This window comes from Ochotona curzoniae, unplaced genomic scaffold (genome assembly GCF_017591425.1).
Source record: "Ochotona curzoniae isolate NIBS_2020 unplaced genomic scaffold, NIBS_Ocur_1.0 contig_4516, whole genome shotgun sequence".
NCBI classification, from domain to species: Eukaryota; Metazoa; Chordata; class Mammalia; order Lagomorpha; family Ochotonidae; genus Ochotona; species Ochotona curzoniae.
Window position 1 is genome coordinate 3,309,549 of NW_024466313.1, and position 24,367 is coordinate 3,333,915.

Sequence of the window (24,367 nt, forward strand, 5' to 3'; positions counted from 1 at the left end):
ATGCACAGTGTCCTGGGGCCAGCCCTAGGGTTGGGTATGGAGCCAAGCCACTTCCCTGCTTGCTTGCCACCCACGCGTGCTGGGCTCCTCTGAGAGAGCCGGCATCCTCCCCACTCCTTCTTTCGCTAGGGTGGGGAGTGTCCAGGAGCTGGGCACGGAGCACTCTGTTGCTTCTCACACCTGGACAGGACCCATCCCTGGATGCAGGGCACCTCCTGGGCACAGGGGATGGTCTCAGACCAAGGTGCCATGGGCATGCCTGGCACAGCACTCAGCCACGTGGAGCTGACAATCATGGTTCTTGGAGGTCTGGAGGGTGCCACAAGCTCCTAGGGATGACACAGCAGGTGACAGGGACCAAGCACACATGCCCAGGGCCTCTGTTCTGAACAGATGGGTCAGGGAGCCTAGAGGTGAAGCTCTGCTGGTGCCAATGTCTGAGCGGGCGGGCACAGCTGGCCTCTGAGGGATCTTGGCAGGTGGCCTTGTCCACGGAATCCATGGTCTCACACACATCCACATACAGACAAAAGGCTGCTGCCATCACATCTGCCTGTGATGCCTCGCCCGGGCCTCACCATCCATGACTTTCCTCCCAGGTATGCAAACCATCCCAGTGTGCATAAAGTCATGGGCCCTGACGTGCTGAGCCTACAGCCTGCCCTCCACCAGAACAAAAGGCCACAAGGGTGGGCACTGTGTGTGTCCCTAAGGACCCAGGCCAGGGGAGAATCAAGATGGCAGAATAGGGTAAGGACACATTTAAACAGATGGAGAAACATTAGCCAGTGCGAAGCAGAGAGGGCACACTCCAGGAAGCAGAAGAGGACACTCCCAGCTCAGCGCATGTGCAGTCCTGTCCATAGCCTTTGCCTCCCTTCACAAAACAGCACCCGATACGGCCTAGGGGGCGGACTGGGCTGTGACATCACCCTGTTCTCGCGCTGCCTGTCTGGGTCCTACTGCTCTGTCTGCTCCTGCTCAAATCAAACAGACCAGCAGGACAGGCAGTTCTTTGTCTGGGCTCGCCTCCCAAGCTCCCGGTGAACGTCCCTTACTGTTTTCGGAGTTCCAGCTGCTGGTGCAATCCAGACTGCCACTCGCTGAATGCCACCGGGTTATTGGTCCTTGCGGCACCACACCGTCGTGTCCACTGCTTTCCTGTGTCTGTCAGTCTCTAGGTACCTCTCTGCTGTCGTTCTGTCCTCTCCTGTTTCCTGGAAGCAGAGCTGGGTGAAGCTAAAAAAAAGTATTCAAGAATTGAAAGACGCTATTAAAAGGCCAAATATAAGAGTTATGGGAGTCCCAGAAGGTACAGAAAGAGAAATGTGTTTCATGAAATATTAAGGGAAAATCTTCCTAATCTAGAGAAAGAATTGGGAAACAAGATCCTGGAGGGGCACAGAACTCCCAACAGGCTTGACCAAAAGCGATCTTCACCATGAGGCATGATCATCAAGCTCTCTTTAATCAAACATAAAGATCCTTAAATGTGCACATAAAAAAATCAATTGACATATAAAGGAATGCCAATTAAACTCACAGGAGACCTCTAAAAAGCCAGAAGAGAATGGGGTGACATATTCCAGATTCTAAAAGCAAAATTTGTTGGCCCAGGTTCAAGTACCAGCAAAGCTTTCCTTTGTCTTTGAAAATGAAATATAATTCTTCCATAGTAAATAAAAATTAAAAGAACAGTGCCTCTTCCAAACCTGCCCTACAAATGATACTTCATGATGTTCTCTTGACAGAGAAGAGGAATAGCACCCACCAAAACCAAAAATAAATGCAAAGAACATCCCAGTAAAATGACAACAGAAGACTAAATCAATGAATAACCCATTGCTAAAATGACAGGACTGGGTTAGAAGACAAAACCCATCTATTTGTTGCCTACAGGAGACACATCTCACAAAGATCAATGAAAACTATATTCATGGATTCTGATTTTTTTTTTGTTTCCTCTCTTGAACACTTTCTCTTCATTAAACTGTTCACTCATAGATCATACAGTAGCATCATTTTGTTCAAGAAGGTTCTTGATTTTCTTTTCCATTTCTTCAGAGACACATTAGTCATTCAGTAACATGTTATCTAACTTCATGGTGTTGTTAATTTTTTTTTTCTTTCTATTGTTGATTTTGTCTTGAGGCTTTTCATTTAAGGGATGTACAGTAACTGTAATGGAGACTATGCTATCCAGATGTGAGGATACAGTGCAGTATGCATCTCTACTTCCAGACAAAGATGGACTCCCAATGAAACTGCTTACTATATCCTGACAATAGGATGCTGGACTCTGTCATTGTCCATGCCCGCAATGATGGACGTATGACTGTGTGTGAAGAACTATACTATAGTAATAATACATGGGAACTGAGTCGGTGGGAGGAGACTTGGGGAGGAGGTGAGGAACTCCAAGGGCCTATGGAATTGTATAAAATGATCATTTAAAAAAAGAAGTTAAAAAAAAAGATGCATGCCGGGCCTCAGCAAGCTGGGCTGCTGTGCTGATGGCGGCCTGGGGTCACACAGCTGAAAGGCCAAGAGAGCTTAGCTCAAATGCCCGTGAGCTTCCCCAGGTCCAGAGCTTCACATGCTGGTTATGAAACCCAACAGGCGGTGGTGCGAAAAACAAAAAGCCATGTGCATGACAATGAGGACAGGCCCTGATCCTCCACGGCAGCAAAGGATGGGCTCAAAACAGGTCAGCGTGGTCTAAGCCAAGGAGGACACATTTAGCAGAACACAGGGCTAGGCGGGGGGCTTGGGGGGCCTATGGACACTTGGAGGTGGCTTCTCTGAAACAACACCAAAAACAAAAACCAAACAGGTCCGCTGGACTCGGCTACAACTGTTACCGCCGTGTGGCTAGGCACTGCCAGTGGAGGGATGAGGCTACCCTGGAGCGGGGGTCTGACCTCAGGACCACCACGGGGTCGACACCAGAACAGACGCTCCTACCAGCAGGCCTGGGAAGACAGCAGCATCACTAACCATGGTGAAAACAAAGAGGGGATGAAGACGCAGAGAAGCAGGGCCTGGGCACTACTGCTGGGCGGGGGTCACCGCCTACTCAGGCTGCCTCCGCAGGTGCACTTGAACATGCAGACGCAGGGCAGACAGCTGGACATCTCCGGAGGCCAGCCACCTGTCACGACAGCTGAGGCAGCACCCCCTCTGAGTGCCCACACCACAGCACAGTCCAGAGCCAAGGGGAGGGCCTTTGAGATGGTCATGGCCGCCTCCCCTTGGAGCAAGGTGGAGCTGACCTCAGCGCTTCCTGGGGAATGAGACTGCCTGCCTCTTGGTTCAGCCCTGCTGTTGTCACAGCCCACGGAACTGGAGTAACGGCATACTCAGCCTTCACCAACCTCCTTCCTTCTTCAGTGCTGATTTATTTGAAAGGCAGAGTTAGAAAAGGGGAGGAGACAGAGCCTACTTCTCTGATGGCTGCCAAGAGTTGGGACTGAACCAGGCCAGCCAGGAGCCAGGAGCTTCTCCTGAGTCTGCCACGTGGGTGCAGGGACCCAAGCACTTGGGCCATCCTTCGCTGCACTCCCAGGCCACAAACAGGGAGCTGGCTGGGAGGTGGAGCAGCCGGGACTCAGAGAGTCCTGCATTGCAGGTGGTGGCTTAATTTGCCGTGCCACAATGCCAATTCCTCATCTCGGCCTGACTCCGAGCCTCGGTCTGCTACTCTGTGGTCCTGTGCTTAGTACTTAAACTGACACAACATCCTGCATCAGTGACAGACAAGCAGCTGCACGCAACCTGACCATGCAGGAGGGCCAGGCGCCCCGCGCCACCCTGCATCACACTGGGCAGGAAGCTGTGGGCCACTGGGCAGCAGGGCCCTCAGAGAGGCAGGCACGTGGGCAAGGCTGCCAGGATTCAGTTCTGGTGCTAAGGAAAGAGCTCTGGCACTTAACACAAGAGGTGGGCTTCCGCCATTACGTTCACAAATGCTGCCGATTTTGAGATTCACAGGACAGTGGGAGCGACAGTTTCTCTACCCGCATGTCCCCTCAGCCGGCCTGTGGTCAAGCCACCGTCCTTGAGGGCGAGGAGACAGGGCGTCCTCCGCAGAACTGGCCTTACTCTTTCCTGCACTGTGTGGTTCGCCTCCCCTGGGCCTGCCACCCTCTGCCCCTGGCCACAATCCAATCTCCCTCCTCTACACACTGCCGGCCATTGCAGCTCCAGGGGCACCAGCTTGTTCTGGTCACCTCCCCACACCAGGAGCCACAGAGGCTGTGGCCCCAGGCTGCAGGTGGCACCCACAGACCCACACAGCACCTATGGCTGCATTCTCCACATGACCCTGGCTCTGCCTCTGGTGGCACCAGCCTGTGTCCAGGGCTCTGGGCAGCAGATGCCGAGTGGCTCTTGCTGCACACATCCATGTCAGTGGGGGGCACCGTGCTTCTCCTGCCCCCCACCAGGGGCCCAGGGCGTGTTGGACAGAGTGACAGCAAGCAGACTGGAGTACACATGTGCTGGGGGCGGAGATGCAAGCACGCCCAAGCACAGAGCAGGTGCTGAGATGGACAGCACGCACTCCAGTCCATGAGCGGGAAGCTGGGCTCCCCACTGATGCCACAGAGCTGGGACCGGTGCACAGAGCGCCTCCTGCTGGCCAGGGTACTTGAGGGTGCACAGAGCTGGGACCGGTGCACAGAGCGCCTCCTGCTGGCCAGGGTACTTGAGGGTGCAGAGTGAAAAGGTAGCTCCGCAAAGCAGCAGTCCTAACACAGTGACTCTTCTGACTTTATTCAAAAATAAAATAGCACAAAAAAATACGGATCTGAAATGCCCAAGGCCACCTAAAGCGGCTGGTAAACAGAAGGTCCCATGGGTGGTTGGATGTGCTGGGGGCTCACTATGCCCACTAGAGAGAAAATGAACTGAATGAACTGTGTGTAGGAACTGAATCTTGGGGAACGCCGGCCGTGTGCACTCCCGTGGTGCCGGGATGCATCAGGTACAGGCAGCTGCTCCGGGCAAGCCGACCTGCAGGCAGGAGCGGCACGGCCCGTCCAGCAGGTGGACACAGCCTATATTCGGGGGTGGGCCCTGTGCTGGTCTCCCTGGGCAGCACAGTCACTCCCACAGGGAGCGGCGCAGTGTACCTATCAGTTCATGTCCATCTCCAGTCAACTGTGATTTGCCACCTGCAACACGTGGTCATAATACCGGAGGCGGATAGAGTGACGGCCTCCGGCAAGCCCTGGGCAGGGCACAGCTATGCATCCTGCTCCAGGGCACGGAGGTCCTCTAGGAGTTCCCGGGCGGCCGCCTGCAGGTGGCTGTTACGGCTCTTGCTCATGGCCAGGATGCGCTGCAGGGGCAGGGAGCTCCGGAGCTCGGGAGCTGCTTTGGAGAAGACCTCAGGCTCCAGAAGCACAGACTGGACGAGCCGCAGGGCATGAAGGCACACCTCGGCGTCAGGATCTAGGAGAGGGGACAGTGCAGTGAGGGTGAGTCATGGCTGCAGCCCGACTCAGGGACATGTGCTGGGGGCTCCCTCCCAGTGAGGGCAAGCCCACAGCAGGCTCCGTGGCTGCAGCCCAACTCAGGGACATGGTCCCTCCCAGTGAGGGTGAGCCCACAGCGGGCTCCGTGGCTACAGCCCAACTCAGGGACATGATCCCACAGCAGGCTCCATGGCTGCCGCCCAACTCGGGGACATGGTCCCTCCCAGTGAGGGCGAGCCCACAGCAAGCTCCGTGGCTGCAGCCCGACTCAGGGACACGGTCCCTCCCAGTGAGGGCGAGCCCACAGCAAGCTCCGTGGCTGCAGCCCAACTCAGGGACATGATCCCACAGCAAGCTCCGTGGCTGCAGCCCGGCTCAGGGACACGGTCCCTCCCAGTGAGGGCGAGCCCACAGCAGGCTCCGCAGTAGCAGCACAATTAGTAACATGCTCCACTTGGAGCAGCACAATAATATTCAGTAGAGACAGTATTATAAACTTTGTACCAGATACTGAAAGCTGTTTAAGGTATAAGATAATGCAGAATACTGAAATTATCCAGTAGAAGATAAAACTGGGGAGATGCTGTTCTGTCCCTGTCTTCATGTGAACAGCTCCATTAGGGCAGGCCCTGAGTACAGGGTCTGGGGGCTTCTCAGGATGCCCAGACCCCACCGTGAGGATACCTGGCTGACGCCCCAGCTCCCCTCTGCCAGCCTGCCCCTCTCGCCCCTCGTGGACCCTGGACTGACTCCTGGAGCCCTTCTCTGGCCTGGCCCTAGCCTGGCTCTCACAGGTTTCTGGGGAGTAAACCAGTGGACAGACATCTTCCAAATAAATAAAACTAAATATATGAAACTTTAAAAGAACATTAAGTGAAAACAACATTGAGAAACTAATACAAAGACAGAACAAGGAGTGGGCCCTGCCTGCTCCGCTCCAGGCAGACGGTAGGGACCAGCAGTGGCGAGGGGATGTGGAACGCTCTGCCCACTGTGCCTCTAGCCCCAGTCCACCTCAGCCGCTGTAAACCAGTTCACAGGATCAAGCAGTACCTGCTTCTCTCTCTCCCTCTTATATAAACAATTAACAAAACAAAACTCCAAAAGCAAGACCCAGATATATGCTTTCTATCAGAAATCCAAATTAAATATAAATACACGGGTTACAAATAAAAATACATAAAACTACACCACACAAACACTAATCAGAAGGCTGCAAAGCTGCCTTATGAAATCAGACATCAGAACAAATTTTAACAGGACAAAGAGGGTCATGGAATAACTACGAGGTCGATGCACCAGACAACATAACACCTTTCTAAACACTGGAACCTCAGAAGACAGAGCGGCGTAGCGTGGGATACCGAGCAGAAATTCACGGGCAGAGGCACAGCCTTAGCATGCTGGCTCCCGTGACTGCTTAGCAAAGATCCACTTCTGCATTTGAACTGTAGATACAAGAAAACGGGGGAAGACAGAGGGATGGTCTATCTGCTAATTCTCCTCCCAAGGCCTCCATGGTCACGGCGGGGCCAGGCCGCACCACGAGCTTCTCATGGCCCCACGATGGTCACGGCGGGGCCAGGCCGCACCACGAGCTTCTCATGGCCCCACGATGGTCACGGCGGGGCCAGGCCGCACCACGAGCTTCTCATGGCCCCACGATGGTCACAGCGGGGCCAGGCCGCACCACGAGGTTCTCATGGCCCCACGATGGTCACAGCGGGGCCAGGCCACACCAGGAGCTTCTCATGGCCCCACGATGGTCACGGCGGGGCCAGGCCACACCACGAGCTTCTCATGGCCCCACGATGGTCACAGCGGGGCCAGGCCGCACCAGGAGCTTCTCATGGGTCCCTGTGTGGGTGGCGGGAGCCCGCGTGGGTGGCTTTCCCAGGCGCATTAGCAGGGAGCTGCTAGAAGCAGAACAGCCAGTACTTGAGCCCTGCTCTCAGTCCCCCCGCAGACACTCACACACACCACTTAACACCTGCAGAAGATGGCCTTCCACGTGCCCAGGGCAGCTTCAGACACACCCACAGTGACAGCAATAAGGTGCCGTCCGTCAGGGAGTCATGGGGGCACCCACGTAGCAGAGGGCCTGGGTTCAGTCTCCAGTACTTGGTGACACATGCCTCCTGCCACAGCACAGCCCAGCCCTGATGGCTATGGGTGTCTGGAGAGCAAACTGACCGACGGGAGGTCACCAAAGACAACATGAATATATGAAAGTCGAAAAAGAAAACAAGGACTAAGGAGAGAAGGAAAGGAAAGAACCAAGGAAAGAAAATGTTTCTAAAAGAATGGCTACATTTTAAAACTAAAAATAATCTGGCAACACCAAGTGTTGACCAGAATCAGGAGCAACTAGAACTCTAAGTCACCCGAAATTTAGGCATAGCCACTGGGGAAAGCCATTTGGCAGTTTCTTATAAATTCAAATAGGATTGTCATACCACCCACAAATCCAACTTAGAAATATTTACCCAAAATAAATATGAGCTGATGCTTACAGAAACCCCTGCTTATTGTGTCTCTACTCAGAACTGCCCAAAGCTAGAAGGAGCCCAAACATCCTTCAGCTGAGAAGAGGGTACAGAAGGGGCCTGCAGCGTACCAGAAGAAAGCGGTCCTGGACAATGGCCCCATTCCAGAGATGTGCAACCATTTCCTAAGGAACCCCGTGGTCCCACCTGGGGAATGTGCAGAGCAAGTCACTTCATACTCCCATTCAGCCCCGTGTTGGGGGAGCCAGCCAGCCTTCGCCCTGTAGACAGGAGATGGATGGTGTGAGGCACCTAAGAGGACCTAGTCTAAGGTCTGACCCACAGACCCTAGCTCACAGTGCGGGCCACACCAGCTCACAGTGAGGCCGCACCAGCTCACAGTGAGGCCGCACCAGCTCACAGTGCTGGCCAGTCTCCAACCCTGCTTCCAACCAGCACTGTTTGGAAACATCAGGCCCTGAGAAAGGCAGATGGGTGGCATTCCCAACAAAAACCAGAGGAGGGAAAAAGAAGAGAGAGATCATGTGGTAAGAAGAAAGCTTTGTCATAAAGACTAACCAGAAAGCAGTTTCACAGAAAGAGACAGAGCTTCCTTCTGCTGGTTTACTCCCAAAATTGCAGCAGTCACGGCTGGGCCACGCGAAGCCAGGAACTTCTTCTAATGGGAACTTCTACCACATGGGTGCACAGGTTCAAGCATCTGGGACATCTTTTGCTGCTTTTCCTAGGCAGGGAGTTGAGTCAGAAGTGGAATAGGTGGAACTTGAACAGGAACCCAATACGGGATGTGGACATTACAACGTCCACATCCCATAAGAGATTAAAACGTCTAATTCACTAGGCCACAACATCAGCCCCACAGAACTTTTTAAAAACTATTGTTAGCACCTTCCACAAGGAGATAATTGCATTATCCATTAAGCAATAATATAACTTCTTTTTTTCTCTAAATGAAGTGATCATTTGAAAGGTAGACCCACAGAAAGACAAACATTGAGAGAGATGGATCTTCTATCTGCTGGTTCACTTCCCAGCTGGCGTTAACAGCACGTCCGGCCCAGCCCAAAGCCAGGAGCCAGGAACTCTGTCCTGTACTCCCCCATGGAGGCAGGGCCCAAGGACTTGGACCGTCTTCCACTGCCCTGCCTCATGCATTAGTAGGGAACTAGACTGGAAGCAGCTAGGATCCAAATGAGCAATCCACCAAGGGATGCCAGCACAGAAGTGGCACCCTAACCTGCTAAGCCACGAACTCAAGACCGTTTCAGAACAAACCCACCAGCAGAACTGGAAGTTAAATTCCTGGATAGAAGAGCAGAAGACATCAATGAGAAGGACAGAAAGACTGCGGAATCTCCTGAAGGTAGTGGTGGAAGGCCAGGACTGGAGGAGACTTCTAGAACGGAACTCTAGCACACAGGCAGCACATGCAGCCAAAGGGAGGGAGCTCCAAGTCACCCGAGAGGAGACAACTCCTCAACATCCCATCATCCAAAGTCATCCGAGAGAGGTTTCCAGACCTGGAGGTGGGTTGGCCGGGCCAAGGTGACCCACACAGCATATCACGAGTCTCAGTCAGAAACAGCTACCCTGAGCCCGTGGACATCCACGGCAGATCAAGTACCAGACTCAGAAATCCGATTTCCCAGCAGTCCTGGGCACAAGCTCTCTGGACAGGCAGCCATGTCGTCTCGTGTGGTGCCAGTGCACCTCTGACACAGGATGGTGAGGGGGCAATGGACGATCTGGGTGGACAGGCAGCCGTGTCATCTTGTGTGGTGCCAGTGCACCTCCGACACAGGATGGTGAGGGGGCAATGGACGATCTGGGTGGACAGGCAGCCGTGTCATCTTATGTGGTGCCAGTGCACCTCTGACACAGGATGGTGAGGGGGCAATGGACGATCTGGGTGCACTGGGGCCTGGTCTGAAGGGCTCAAGCACATGCTGTCACAATCAGTGACTAGTTCCTTAACAGCCTCACAGTCCACATGACTCTCCCACAGAGGGTTCCATGTGACTCCATGACAGGGTCCATGTGATTCCATGACAGGGTCCATGTGATTCCACCAATGACTGAGTTGTTGGCATGGTCAAGGCTGAGAATAAGACGCTCATCACCAACAAGACGACCACCCTCCAGGAACCCCTCTGTCCAAGCCCCCATGTTTGGGATGGCATGAGCCATGCATGGTATAACTCAAGGTCATCAGCTATTGCCTCCTGCACTGCTTAGCCCCCTGGCCAAGGCCATCCGTGATAGGAGTAGCATCATGTAGAGACTCGTGACCACAGTACACGCCCTCCTGGCCACTCAGGAGACTGGATGGCCTCTCGGGGAAGCTGTGAATGATAGCTATGAGGCTGTCCAGAACACTGTCTCTGCATCTACTAGCACTGCCAAGTCTAAGGGCAAGGTTACCCCTGAGCTGGCATGGTTTTTTGGGTGGCCTGTCCCAACCCGTCAGTTATGGACTGCACTGTAGTCTAGAGAATGCTGGGAAGTGTGACGTCAGCAAGCAGGAGGTAAAGCAGGGATAAGGGTCCCCCCAAGACCTCCAGGGCTGTGCAAGGACCAGGTTATCCCCTCCGACTAACTGTGATATCCACTCCCCCACTCTGGGTGCTGTGCTGGTACTGCCCCCAGCAACCACTTTGTCACACTCATTTCTGTGGACAGTCTCATGTCCACATGGCCTCCAAGGAGTTAAGAACCACCAGGCCACGGGCCCAATAAAAGCACCAAAGAAGAGAGGCCTTTAGCTGCTGGGAGTCCCTGACCACTGAGTTCCCAACACATTGAAGGCCTCCCCTCCTCCACAGGCTCCATCCCTGGCCCTGGAGTAGGAGGCACTAAGGGATCCCTGTCACTATACCATCAATTAAGCCTGCTGTACCTCTCGGAGAGAGATCACGGAATGAGGGCTTCACTCTAATTAGAATGTTATACCCGACCAAACTATGACAGTACAGGGTGACACTGTGAGCTAAACCACACCACGACCGTGACACTGAGTGAACTACCAGTGTTTCTGACAGAATCCCTCCTGGAGGTTAGCAGGACTCTGGAATGTGGACAGCAGAGCTGGGGATGGGATGAGCACCACAGGAACAGAGCTCACAACACTACCCGGCTGGCTCATCCACACACGTGACACTAAGAGGAAGTGGGTGAAGTAGTGCAGACCTGGGTGGGAGCCCTCGTAACAAACACAGAAACTAAACAGAAGGAGTGCTACCATGGGAAGCAAGGAACGGGACGGAAGTTTACCCCACGGCTCCACTATGAATCACAGCCATGTTAAGGTAACCACTGCTGTTCACTTGACCCAAAATACACCACCTTGGGCAGGCAGGACAGGGGGACCGGAGGAGGGTCAAAGCACATCCCTGCAGGATAGGGGGCATAAGGAGGGGCAGAGCACACCCCTGTAGGACAATTGTAGGACAATATTATAATCTATTTATGTGAAAGAACAACAGAGTTAAGGATATAAGGAGGGAGGGACAGAGAGAATCAATCTACCTTCTACCATTCACTCCCCAGTGGCTGCAACAGCCAGGGCTGAGTCAGGCTGAGGCCAGGAGCCAGGAGCTCCATCCAGGTCTCCCAATGGGTGCAGAGGCCCAAGGACTTGGGGCATATTCCAATGCCTTTCCACATACATCAGCAAGGAGCTGGATGGGAAGCGGAGCAGCCGGAACTAGAACCTGCACCCCAATGTGGGATGCCGACATCACTAAGAAGCAGCGCCACCTACCGTGCCACAAGAGCAGCCCCTTACAATTCTTTCTCACCACCAGTGAAAATGTGTAACCGTTGTAATGCTACTTGAATTTCTGTGGCACAAGCAGAAAGCAGAGGCAGACCCCTTCTTCGTGGCCCACAGGTGAACTCTGAGATAGCGCCAATGTGCCCCCAGTGCAGCTAGACCACACGTTGGCAGCTCCAAGACTGTGGTGCAGCCCACAGCACACACGCAGCCCACTCCCCTCCATGGCCCCCTCGGGCCACAGCCTGCCTCCCGGGCAGCTCCTGGGCACGTAGGCACAGGGACTGGGCAGCAGCAACACGAAGCCGGTGCTGACCAGCCTCAATGAACAGAGGAGGGTGGCAAGGACATCCTCCTCCTTGACCCCACACTGGCCTCCAGGTACTGTCCAGTTTTTGTTTTCGCTGGAAATGTTCAAGAAGCTGTTTGCTGTTGCGGCCAGCTGTCGCCTCTCCCAGCCCTGCTCTGTCCTGAGCTGTGCCTGGTCTCCTGCTGCATGCGCTGGTGCTGGCCATGCAGGTTGATGGCCTCCCACCGGAGTCTGCCTCTTCTCCGGCCTCCCACACCCCCGCCATGCTCAGACCTCTGCCGCGCCAGGCCTCCCGCGGCCCTGTCAGTGACTCACTACTGGTGCTCCAGCTCCTGGGAATGTCACACTTCCCACCCACGGATGCCTGCTTGGAACCTCTCTCCCCAAATCCCAGGAACCTGCGTCACCTGGTGTCACAAGGCCAACACCCTGCTTTCCACACAGCTTTGCCTCCATCCCACCCCTGCCCTGGTCCTTCCAACCTCAGGAAAAAGCATCCCAGATTACACAAAGGCACGGGGCTGCCTCCTGGAGACTCACATGCGGCAGAAGGCTGGTGTATCCCAGACACATCGACACTGCAGCAACGTCCCAAGCCATGCCACTCTGCCACACCCCAGACCCCCTCCATGGCTTCCTGGGGCCTCCTGGCCGAATCCTTCCTGGACCCCTGCACCCAGCAACACCAGGACATGTGGAGAGGGGAATCCCTGTATGTCCTCCCTGCACTCCGGTGGCCAACAATGGCTCGCAGAGTTGAAAAGCAGCCCTGGCGGCTGACTTGCCCCTCCCAGCCTGCAGTGCCCTGGGCTCCTCTTGTGGCCCTCGCCCTCCTCCATGGACCTGAGAGCCCAGGGGCTCCTGCCTCTGACAGGGCCACAACATGGCCCAGCACCGTCGGCCATCATCCTCAGCTGTGCCCCGCCAACTGGCAGCTTATCAGCGCCAGCCCTGACACGCCAAGAGCACAGGAACCACTCTCCATCCTTACCTCTAGGAGACCGCCAGCTTATGCAGGCCTCGGCAAGCTGGTCTTCTAGAATTGGAGGCGCAGCTGCCAGGCCACCCGACAGAACATTTGGCAGGTCACTTGGACACACTGCTGGAAGCTGGGGTGTGCCACAAGCAGAAAACACCAGGGTCATTGCCGTGGAGGGACCCTGACCTTTGAGGTTTTGTCATCAGGCTCTCACAGTGAGGAAGCGAGAAGGTGGCAGCCCTGGTGGCCAGGGCAGGGGAGGGCCAGCCCTGCACAGGGCAGCTGCAGGCAAAGATTGTCCAGAGCCTGGCCAGCCCAGGAAATCTTCCGTAGGTCACACCCTCCCACCAGCCCCGACGAACCCACGGGCGGGGGACTCTCGGGAGGCCAGCGCCTGTGGGCAGGTCACTAGAAGACCATGACTTGCTAACATGCTGACAGCACACTCCTCCTCCCTCTTGGCTTCACTGCGACCATGCAGGGGCACAGGCCAGACTACTGCCCGGGACGACAGGGAAACAAGTAGGAGAGGCCCGCAACCCACACACACTAAGCACAGCCCAGCCCCGGGCCGCTCACACACAGAACCTCGCACAAGGGCCAAGATGCTGCTCGGGATGCCTACAGCGCCTGGTCCAGTGCGGCGCCACCTCTGCTAACACATGTCCCGGGACGGAAACGGCTCAGCATCTATGTTTCCATCACCCAGACGGATTCAGGGTCCTGCCTCTGGCTGCCCACCCTGCTGCTGCAGGCTTCGGGGGAGCGAACCCCCAAATGAAAGCTTGCCTGTCATCTGTGTGCATGTCTGTCTCTCTGTACAAGTATGTGTCTGCCTTTCAAATCAGTAACAATCAGTAATAGTTTTGAAGCCCCTCATGGTAAAGGCCCAGTGCCCTCGGTTCCAACTGTGAGACAACAGGCTGTGGAGACACCAGATACAGGTCAGCAGGCCGGGGGTCAGACATGGGGGTCAGTGGGCCAAGGGTCCAAAAGGGGGGTCAGTGGGCTAAAGGTCCAACATTGGGACAGCAGGCTGAGGATTAGACATGGGGATCAGTGGGTCCAGGGTTTGACAGAGGGTCAGTGGGCTGAGGGTCAGACACGGGGGTCAGCAGGCTAAGGGTTACCAGGCTGAGGGTCCAACATGGGGGTCAGTAGGCCGAGGGTCAGACACAGGGGTCAGCAGGCTGAGGGTACGTGCTGGTATTCAGCACGGATGACACTGAGTCTGTGGAGGTCTGCATTCTCAGGATACAAGGCCCGGGCCAGACCAGGCTGTCAGCTGGGCTGCCTTCCTCTCTGTGGGTCAACTCTGCTCTTTTCTCTTCCTCTCAGAGAACGTGGCCACCCTGGTGTGTCCTTAACTCCTTCCAAACACGGCCACACCCTAAGGGACAGGGCTTGGACTTCAACGGTCAGCCCATCACGGGTGGGAGAGTAGACACACACACAGATGAGGAATCTGACAGGAGTTCCCGACAGAGAATCCAACATCCCCACAGATGGCGGAGTCTGCTCAAGGCCGCCATGCCCACCCTCTCTCCCGCCTTTCAGGTACCCCAATCCCACGCTAGCAGCTTCCTCGTCTCAGGGCCCAGGGAGCCCTAGAGGCAGGGCACAGGGAGTGCACAGCGAGGGCGGGGACAGGAGACCACACCTGCCAGCGGTCAGGCCTTGTCCCCCACCCTGCGTCTGCCGTGACAACCTGTTTAACGTGCCCCAGAACAACGTCAGACAGTGGTGTGATTTCAGGGCTAACAGATCACAAGTAAGTGAGAGCTGGGGGGCAGCAGGGCCCCTGAGGCTTGAGACAGACGAGCCAAGGCAGAGCCAACAAGGCTACATGCTCTAGACACGGCCACAACTAGTGCCACCTGACAGCGCCAGAGGGCCAAAGATCAGGGGAAGCGTGTGACACCCAGCACCCAAACAAGGGCCGAAGCCAAACCACTGAACACAGGGCTTTCCTCAGCTGGACAGACAGGTGGAGCGACTTGACTGACCCCAGCTCAAGTGACTGACTAACGGGGCTCAGGTGAGTGATTGATGGGGCTGACTGACTGACGGGGCTTGGGTGGGTGACAGGGCTCGGGGGACTGACAGACAGGGTGTGGGTGACTGATAATGGAGCACAGAGGCGACCTGCTTGCAAGCACACCCTGATGGGAGGCTGAAGGCTGTGCAAGCCACAGAAATTCTTCCATGAGCCCCCATGCTGGGAACACACGAGAGAACAGTCCCGGTGAAGGAACAAGGCCTACAGACATCGAGGCTGAGCAGTCAGAACTGACAAGTGCCACACTTGACAGTGAAACTCCAATGCAGCAGGTGCGGATGCAGCGCAGGGCAGGGCAGGGAGTCTGAGAGCCACATCGAGGGCAGTGTGCACGGTCTGCCACAATGGAGGGCTCGCTGAGAGGGCAACCATCCTTTAAAGATGGAGGATGGGACTGGTCAGGGTGCAGTGAGTTAAGCCTCCACCTGCAATACCACAAAGCACCATCAGGTCCCAGCTGCTCCACTTCCAATGGCCTGGGAAGGCAGTGGAGGATGGGCAAGGGTTTGGGCCCTGCCATCAATATAGGAGACCTGGATGAAGCTCCTGGCCCTTGGCTGCAGCCTGGCTCAGTGCTGAGCACGGCAGCATGTGGGGAGTGAACCAGTGGATGGATGCAGGGGCTCTGCTTTCCCCTCTCTGGAACTCTGCCTTTTAGGGGTCAGGTCTGGGGTCACCAGACAAGGTTTCTTCAGAGATCTCCCCAACTGAACTGCTGGACTCAGAACTCCAACCACAGGGACAATCACAGGATCTGTGGTTTGATGGTGGAGTGCATGAGTCAGAACGGGGCCTCCTCGGTGGATGGCACACGGGGGATATAACAGTCCATTAGCGGATATCTAGTGCCATGGCAGAGGAAGGAGGGCAGAACAAACTGGACGACTCTCCCAGCCAAGCACTGAGAGCAAGTATCTGAGCTAGTGGACCCTGGAAGGACCCTCACCCTTGGAGTAATGGAACCAACGGCATCTCAGAACTACCGACACCACCTGAGCAGCACCCTCGGAGCAGGCTCCACCCAGGGAACTTGGGATGACATCGGGTGGCTGTCCCCCATTCCCGGGTGCTGACGCATAGGATGCTGGGTGTGGCTTCTTCCCTTCTCTCCCCTCCTGCCCTGGATACATTAAGAAGAAAACTAAAATTGGAAACAAATTGTCTCATCCACTTTCCCCTATTCCTCCACCCTTCCCACCCTAATTAGCGGTCCACATGGGCATGCATCCTTCTCAATTATGTAAACATTAACAAAAATAAAATTTTAGGGCCCTGTGTGGTGGCCTAGCAGCTAAAGTCCTCACCTTGCACACGCTAGGATCCCACATGGGCACTGGTTCTAATCCCGGCAGCCCTGCTTCCTATCCAGCGCCCTGCTTGTGGCCTGGGAAAGCAGTCAAGGACAGCCCAAAGCCTTGGGATGCTGCACCCACATGAGAGACCCAGAGGAAGCTCCAGGCTCCTGGCTTTGGATTGGCTCAGCTCCAGCCGTTGCAGCAGCTTGAAGAGTGAACCATCGGATGGAAGATCTTCTTTCTCCTCCTTTCTGTATATCTGCCTCTCCAATAAAAATAAATACTATTTAAAAAAAATAACTAGGGCCCGGCGTGGTGGCGCAGTGGTTAAGGTCCTCACCTTGCACGCCCGGGATCCCATATGGGCGCCGGTTCTATCCCGGAAGCCCCACTTCCCTTCCAGCTCCCTGCCTGTGGCCTGGGAAAGCAGTCGAGGACGGCCCAAAGCTTTGGGACCCTGCACCCGTGTGGGAGACCTGGAAGAGGCTCCTGGCTTCGGATCGGCATAGCATCGACCGTTGCGCTCACTTGGGGAGTGAATCATCGGATGGAAGATCTTCCTCTCTGTCTCTCCTCTCTGTATATCCGCCTTTCCAATAAAAAAATAATAATAATAATAAAAATAAATCTACCAAAAAAACTATAAAATAAAATTGAGTTATTCAAGACATTCTCAGGTGGCAGAGAGGCAGTGGTGTCCACTCGTGGGCACAGCACACACAAGGCTCAGATGACTACAGGTCAGAGTGGGAGGAGCAAAGAGACAGACCTCCGGGCGGGACCTCCAGTGCCAGCATGGTGACCCGAGGCACTCGCAGAATGGCAACCAGGCAAAGGGACAGCCCCTCAGGGAGGGCCCTAAGTACTACAGGCAAGCAACAGCCACATCTGGAGCTTCTGCTCCCCATAGGACACTGTGAGGACAGCACGACGTAGGGCAGCAACCACAGTGCCACTCTAACAGTCAGGCAGCCTGATGGCAATGGGCAGAGCACAGCAGGACAGACAGAACAGAGACCAGTCCCCTGGGAGCCGCGGAAACATGCACAAAGCAACACAAACAAGAGCACGGTGGGGGAACGGTCCGTCCCTCAGAGGGTGACCAAAGCCACATGCCCAGTGTCCCTAAGAGAGGACAGCTCCCTGGCACTCAGGCTGTTGATCAACAGGCACACGGCTCAGTGTGAGGGAATGGACATGCTGACTGCCCTGCACAGGCACAGGCCCGGTGTGAGGGAATGGACAAGCTGACTGCCCTGCACAGGCACAGGCCCGGTGTGAGGGAATGGACATGCTGACTGCCCTGCACAGGCACAGGCCCGGTGTGAGGGAATGGACAAGCTGACTGCCCAGCACAGGCACAGGCCCGGCACGTCCACCCCTGAGGACCACCCAGAAGCAGGTTAGGCACCTGCTCACCAGGATCACCAGGATCTGGGCCAGAGCCCCAGTGGGTGGTTGCCATGGTGCTGCTGCTAACTGCTGGGCCCCTGTGAGTGACGCCTGACTGCCTTCGGTACCCAGGGCAGCGCCCACACGTCAGTGGAGCTGAGCAAGCCCTCAGCAACAACACACAAAGAGCAGCACACACATGGCGTGAGAAGTCCACGCACACAGCACCCCACAGAGCGATGGCGGACACAGGGTGACTGCTGCCCAGGGTCGCATGCCCTCCCAGCTAGCCGGTGCAGAATCAAGGCTCCATCAAGGCTCCTTCAGGCGCATGTGTAAGGTTCTTTCCACACTGTGTGTGCACTTGAAGGTTTCTAAACACAGATACAAGGGACATGAGGAATGAGGGCTCGGCAATGAAACAGGCAGGGACCAAAAGGATTTGCCAAGTCCATCCGGCAAGCCCTCCAGCTCTGCTGTCCCCAGGGCCCTGCTCTGCTCCCACTCCCTGCCCCCACCCTCACCCCGTCCTCTCTCCTCCGCCTCCTGGCTCTCTCAGGAGTTCACGGTCCCAGGGGAGGTGGCCCTCTGTAGTTCCTAGGGCTTTAACATAGGACACAGAAGCAACCGTCACCCCAGATCCAGAGCCAGGGACCCTCAGAGCCAGCTGAGCCATGCACAGGCCGCTGTGGCAGTGCCCTCCCACAGCTCCAGCGTGCTCCAGTCAGATCCTGGACAGGTTCTGATGGGAATACCAGCAAGCTGCCATCCCACAGTGGGATAAGCACCCATTGCTGTGCCACTGGGAGCTCCTGGTCATTCTAGTAGGTCTAAGCACTGACCCACAGCGCAGAGTCCCTCTGCCGCCCTGTCCCCAGCCAGCCTGACAGCAGCCCTCCCGGCCATGCACAGACCGCTCCAGCAGCAAGCAGCCCACTAGGACTCCCCTCGTGTCCCCTTCAGTGTCACCCTGCCATCTCTATGACACTAGTGGCTCTTGTCCCATGAGGACCAGGAGGTCTTCCTAGCCCAGGAATGCTGGCTGAAGTTAGCCCTGGTATACAGCCCACCTGCCACCCTCGTCATGCTCCTGGCACTCTCTCATCCTCCAGCCATTGGTTCTGTACTGTCCTGGACCCTTCCCACTGCCACCCCTGGGTCTACAATGCTCTGCTGACCTGTCCCGACATGGCCTGTCCTTCACCTCATGGTAGTCTCCAGTCCAAAACCCAGAAGAGCAACCCCATCCCACCCTCCTCACATCTCTGCACCCTCATTCTTACTACAGCACATGTGCCATGAAATCCACTGGCTGTCAAGCCTCCACTCCCACCCTGCAGCCCCCACTCACCCCCACCTGCAGGAGTTCCCCAAGGAAGGTACCCTAACACCTGCAGCTCCCAGCATGCTGTGAGCTCAGGGAGCACAGGTGGGGGTCCTGCCCTGCCCCTGTAGTCCTCCCCCACCCAGTTAAAGCCTCAGCGCCCAGGCAGCAGTCCTCAACATCCAGAGTAGCCACGCAAGAGACAGGCTCCAGTGGGTCTGATGCAGGAAGCTTCTGGCTTTGCAGGGGCTTTTCCACTCAACAGTTCCAGAGCTGACGGGACAGCTCTGACGTTGCTCCCAGTAGCCACTGCAGGACACAACAAGGAGACAGGAGGCTGGAGAACAGGGTACTGGAGAGGCTGAGAGGGCCTGGGAGTGTAACGTCTCTAAAACAGAGACGCACCCATGAACTTGCAGAGGGGACCATACAGACGCCATCCCCCAGCCTTCATGGTAAAACTAAAGCTCAGTGTAGAAAGAAACACCCAGGCTTTTCCAGTGGCCCGTCAGTGCCTGGACTCCTTGCTCACAGCACAGGCCTTGCCCCTCTGCCTGGCACCACTGTCCCTTTTCAACAGGATGCTGCGCACTGAGATCACACAGACGGGGGCTGAGCAGGTGATGGGCCCGGGGGGGTCTGCCCCTAAAGGGCATGTGAAGGGCAGGTGGCCCACACACGGACACACAGCCCATCAGCCCCGGGGACGTTCATCAAAGCCTGAAGATGAGCAGCCACCAGGGGTCCTAAAACGGCAAGCAGACTGCCTCAATGGTCACCACACACCTCCAGGCACTTCCAGCCGCTGTTATAGGCCAGGGCTTCCCCGACTGCGCCACAGCACTAGCCCCAGGTTTGTCGACGGCTCAGCATGGCAATACAGAGAGCACACATACACTGCCAGGCGGAAGCCTGGGGCCAGGGCCAGCATGGACGGCCAATATGCTCCTGTCCGGTCTGGCAGGCAGGGGCTCACCTTCTCTGAACCCACATTCTTGCCCCAGAACATAAGCGCATCCACCTTGGCTGGTGTCTCACAGGATCCCACATGGCCCACGGATACAGGAACAGAGCAGGGTCGGCACCAGAAAAACGCTCCCCAGCTGGGGCCTGCAGGCTGACGGGACGCAGGCCTCAGCTCCGGGGCCTTAGCTGATGGGTGGGCTGCAGGCCACAACGGAGCATTCATCAGTCAGGACACAGGCAGGGCAGCCAAGTGAGGTGAAAGGGCATGTGCCTGGCCTGGGTCACACACAATGTCCCCACACACGCTGCTGCAGCAAGCTGCCTCATGGTCACCTCATCCTGATGCAGAGAGAGGTGACCCAGCTCCGTGTGGAAGGACAGGAACAGACTGTGGTGACCCGTGCAGGACAGGAAGGACGCAGGCTGTGGTGACCCAGCCAGGACAGGGCTCTGCGTGCAAGGACGGGAGCAGGCTGTGGTGACCCGATGGGAAGCCAGCCCAGTGCATCCACACCAAGCCAATCTGAAGCAGCACAGCCACCTGGAAAGGTATGTGCACTCTGGAATGACCAGTGGTCAGTTCTTTAAGAGGACACAGCCCTAAAGGTCCATGCACTTCACAACATATGAACCAAGGACTGATGGGACAAACAGATGGCAGGGACAGTCAACGACTCCTAGACCTTCCCCATTGCCAGGGTGAACACGAGCACCCTGGTTAGAGTGGGTACATCCACAGGCACTGCTCCGGGCACGGCTGGGCACACTCTCGTCCAGACAGACCACAAGCTCCACAAAGAAGGCGACAAGGACCCAGGCATGTCTGACCACTGGCAGAACAACACCACATAGTAACCTCCCCGGCCACGCCCCCCATGCAGTGTCAGCACAACGGCTGGAAGACGTGCATCCTGTTGCTCAGGGTGTATTCATTTGAAAGTCAGAGTGACGGGGAAGTGAGACAGAGACCATGTCAGGGTGACAGGGAAGGGGGACAGAGACCACGTCAGGGTGACAGGGAAGGGGGACAGAGACCACGTCAGGGTGACAGGGAAGGGGGACAGAGACCCAGTGCTTCCAACAACAGGGCTTGGTGCCCCAGAGGCCTAAGCAGCAGATCAAGGCAGGTGGAAGGGCAGTGGGAGACAGAGACAGATCCATGGACCCATTCCCCACAGCCCTAGCTCTCCCAGCTGCCAGGGTTCAGGCCCAACACTGGGCCCAGTGTTTGGGGACTATACTGGTGGTTAAACCAGCTCTGATACTTCCTTTCCACAAAGACTGGTCTGTGTTGTCTGAGGAGAAACCTGTGCAATGGGTATTTATGAATGTATCTATAGCATCCAAAGTTTTTCACTCAACTTGCACATGTACCAAGTGCAGGAGGAAAGTGGATAAGACTAGTATGTTTCCCATATTGTTACCTTCATGTTTAAAGGGGGTATGAAGGAAGAAGGCCCACCCAATTTCCCACCCTCCCCAGGTCCCAGATGTAGGGCATGCTCTGAGGTTCTTGCTCAAGTGGTTTTGATATTGCAACACTTATGAATCGCTGTCAATCTTGCCACTCCAAGCACTATGAGGTCTTTGAAAAATCCACTGATTGACATAGTCCATCATAGCTGAGATGGTTGGTTGACCTGTTCTGTCTTCTCTCTTTTCTTCGTTAGGGTTCTGAGTCCAGCATTTAGATTAGGAAGATCTCCAAAGAAACTTCTTATATGTGCTAGCAAGTACAGGGCCTGGCACCGTCCATCGCTCCAATCAGCTGGTGGTTGCAATTGCTGGGTTGGTTCTGTTTTCACTCCCGACTTCCACTGGAACCAGTGGGTGGTGCAGTCCAGCCTGGTTCTGCCCTGCACATACTTGGCCCTCACATAAACCAGTGGGAGCTGCAGCCTAGTTGGAGCGACCTGCAATAACCCCCACCAGGCCCGCCCCCTACCCTGGTTTGCCAGTAAGTGTAGCAGTAGTCCAGTCTGTCCCACACCCCATTCCACCCAAGCCGCTATCTTAGTTTTATGTCCTCCTGTGGAAGTGGTAACCCAAGAGGGATGAGCCCACTATTTCCCTCCCAGGCCTCTCCCACTCCCAGATTCCAGCTGATGCTGCGTCTAAGCCCAAACAACCCTCACCCACTTTAATTTTGTTTGCACAGTAGGAATAATCTGTCCAGCCTGGCTTTTCCCTGATCTAATCCACATGAGGCACGCAGGTGTGGTAGCTCTGCCTAGTCTGGTCTGCCCCCATCCCAGCCTATGCTCTCCTGCGGAAGTAGCTGTCCAGCAAAGGAACCCTCCCTTATTCCCCTGCCGGCTCTGCCCACTTCCTTTCTTGTTCTCAGGCTGGTTGGGCGCTGCAGTCCCTTCCTGTACAGACAACCTCACCTCGGCATTCCATATTGTGCATTAGTCTTTGTTGCGACCGAACCAGGCTCGACCCACACTGTTCTGGTGCTTGGATTTGCCAGTGGATGACGTGGACAGATTCAGCCTGGTCCTGCCCCCACATCTGCCAATTGTATGCCAGTGGGTAACTTTCCATGGCCTTTTCTGGGCTGTTTCCTATCATGTTTCTTGCGCTTACCTGCCGGGTCTGTGTCCTGCCAGAGGAGTTGCCCAGGCTCCTCCATCAGAACCTCTCCCAATGCCAGGTTTCACGCGTCCCAGTGGGCCCATGAGCCAACCCTACTCAGTCCACCTCCTGTCATAGCAGGAACTGTGGCTTTTCCTGATTGGCCTTCCACCCAATCTGGTTCTTGCTGTTGGATGTTCCAGCCCAGCCATGGTTTGTCCATACCCACGTATGGCTCACACATGGCTCAGTATGGGTTTGAGACCTTGCCTAGTCCATCGCACATCTGCCCTGGTCCTCCAGGACACCAGGGGGTGTTGGGGTCCGGCCCAGTTCAGTGCATCCAATCCCAGTCCACACATTTGCCAAGGGAGACTACAACTGTTTCCAGATCAGAACGCAGCCCCCCTTCCAGGCCACGCGCCTCTTGGTGGGAACCTCAGCCCAGCTAGGGTTGTCCCCTTTGCTTCCCAACTGGGTCTGTTCCCAGCCATAGATCACTTGCCTGCCCATGGATGCTCTGACTCAGCTTGGCACAGCCCCTCCCCTGTCCCGAACGCTGCCACAGACACTGTGGCTTAGCATTCCTGGCTCCTGCAGACCAGTAGGTACAAGAGCCTAGCTCGGCATGACCTCTGCTCCCTCCTGGTTTCTAGTTTTACTTGTGGGCTAAGGCTTGCTCAGTCGTGCCTGATCTACTCTGTTGCATTACCAGTTGGCACATTAGCCAGCTGTTGGAGCTACTTTTGCAGGACAAGCCCCAAGCCATAGCTTCTGCATGGACTGGTATTTGGTGCTCAGCATTATTAGTGATTACAAGTTTTACAAAGGAAGAGTTACTGCCTGTTTCAGGTCCAAGAAGCACAACGGGTTCAACCTGGAGCTAATTAAGCAGCAACTCAAAGAACCAAATCCCCAGAGCTCCCCGGCCGGGCGGCCAGCAGGCGGAGCCTGGCACCAAATGGCGCACTGGCCGCCTGGGAACAGCTCACCATATGCACATGGCGGCTGTCTGGGATCCAGGCATGAGACACCCCGTCCTGAGACACCCCCCCTCTTCTAAGTCTTAACCCAGTAAGGAGTGGGCAAGGTCTGTGTGTGGGGACAAGGCAACTGGGGCATGGGTGACCACAGCCACAGCCCGTAGGAACTCACAAAGCAGTGAGCCAAGAAGGAGGGGCATTTGGACCACGGGATCTGGGACTTCTTTCAAACCAGAGTGATGTGGCTGGATTGTGGAGAGAACAGCCGGAAGCAGAGGGCCCACAGAGACGCCCCACAGCAACCACACCAGCAATGCTGACTGCCTGGGAGCAGCATGGTGGCACAGTGTGTTCAATCTCTGCTTGCAACACAGGCATCCCAATCAGAGTGCTGGTTTGGGTGTTTCCCATCCTGCTTCCAGCAGATAGCCCCAGTACTTGGGTCCCTGCCACCCATGTGGGAGCCGCAGACGGGCTTCCACGCTTCCTGGCTCTGGCCTGTCTCAGCAGCAGCTACTGCAGTCATCTGGGCAGGGAATGAGTAAGTGGAAGACAGCACGCACTCCTGTTTTCTCTGTCGGCTTACCCCCGCATACACACACAGGAGAGAGGGGAAATGCCAGAAGGTGAGGACAAGGAAGGGACAACACAGAGTTGCTGGGGAGTGAGAGAGCAGAGGCTGGGCCAGTGGCAAGGGCAGCATGGCCTCCAGGATGGGACAGACAGCTG

The 24,367-nt window shown here is 55.8% G+C and overlaps 1 protein-coding gene across 1 annotated transcript in view; it reads right to left on the reverse strand.

Moving 5' to 3' along the window:
- Positions 1 to 4,815: 4,815 nt before the first annotated feature.
- Positions 4,816 to 24,367, reverse strand: part of LOC121160644 (heat shock transcription factor 2 binding protein) — an 86,445-nt gene continuing 66,893 nt past the window's right edge. Inside the window, exon 8 of the mRNA XM_040986606.1 lies at positions 4,816 to 5,454. Within this exon, the coding sequence (XP_040842540.1) occupies positions 5,246 to 5,454 (209 nt within the window). The 3' untranslated portion in view covers positions 4,816 to 5,245. The remainder of the gene's footprint in view (positions 5,455 to 24,367) is intronic.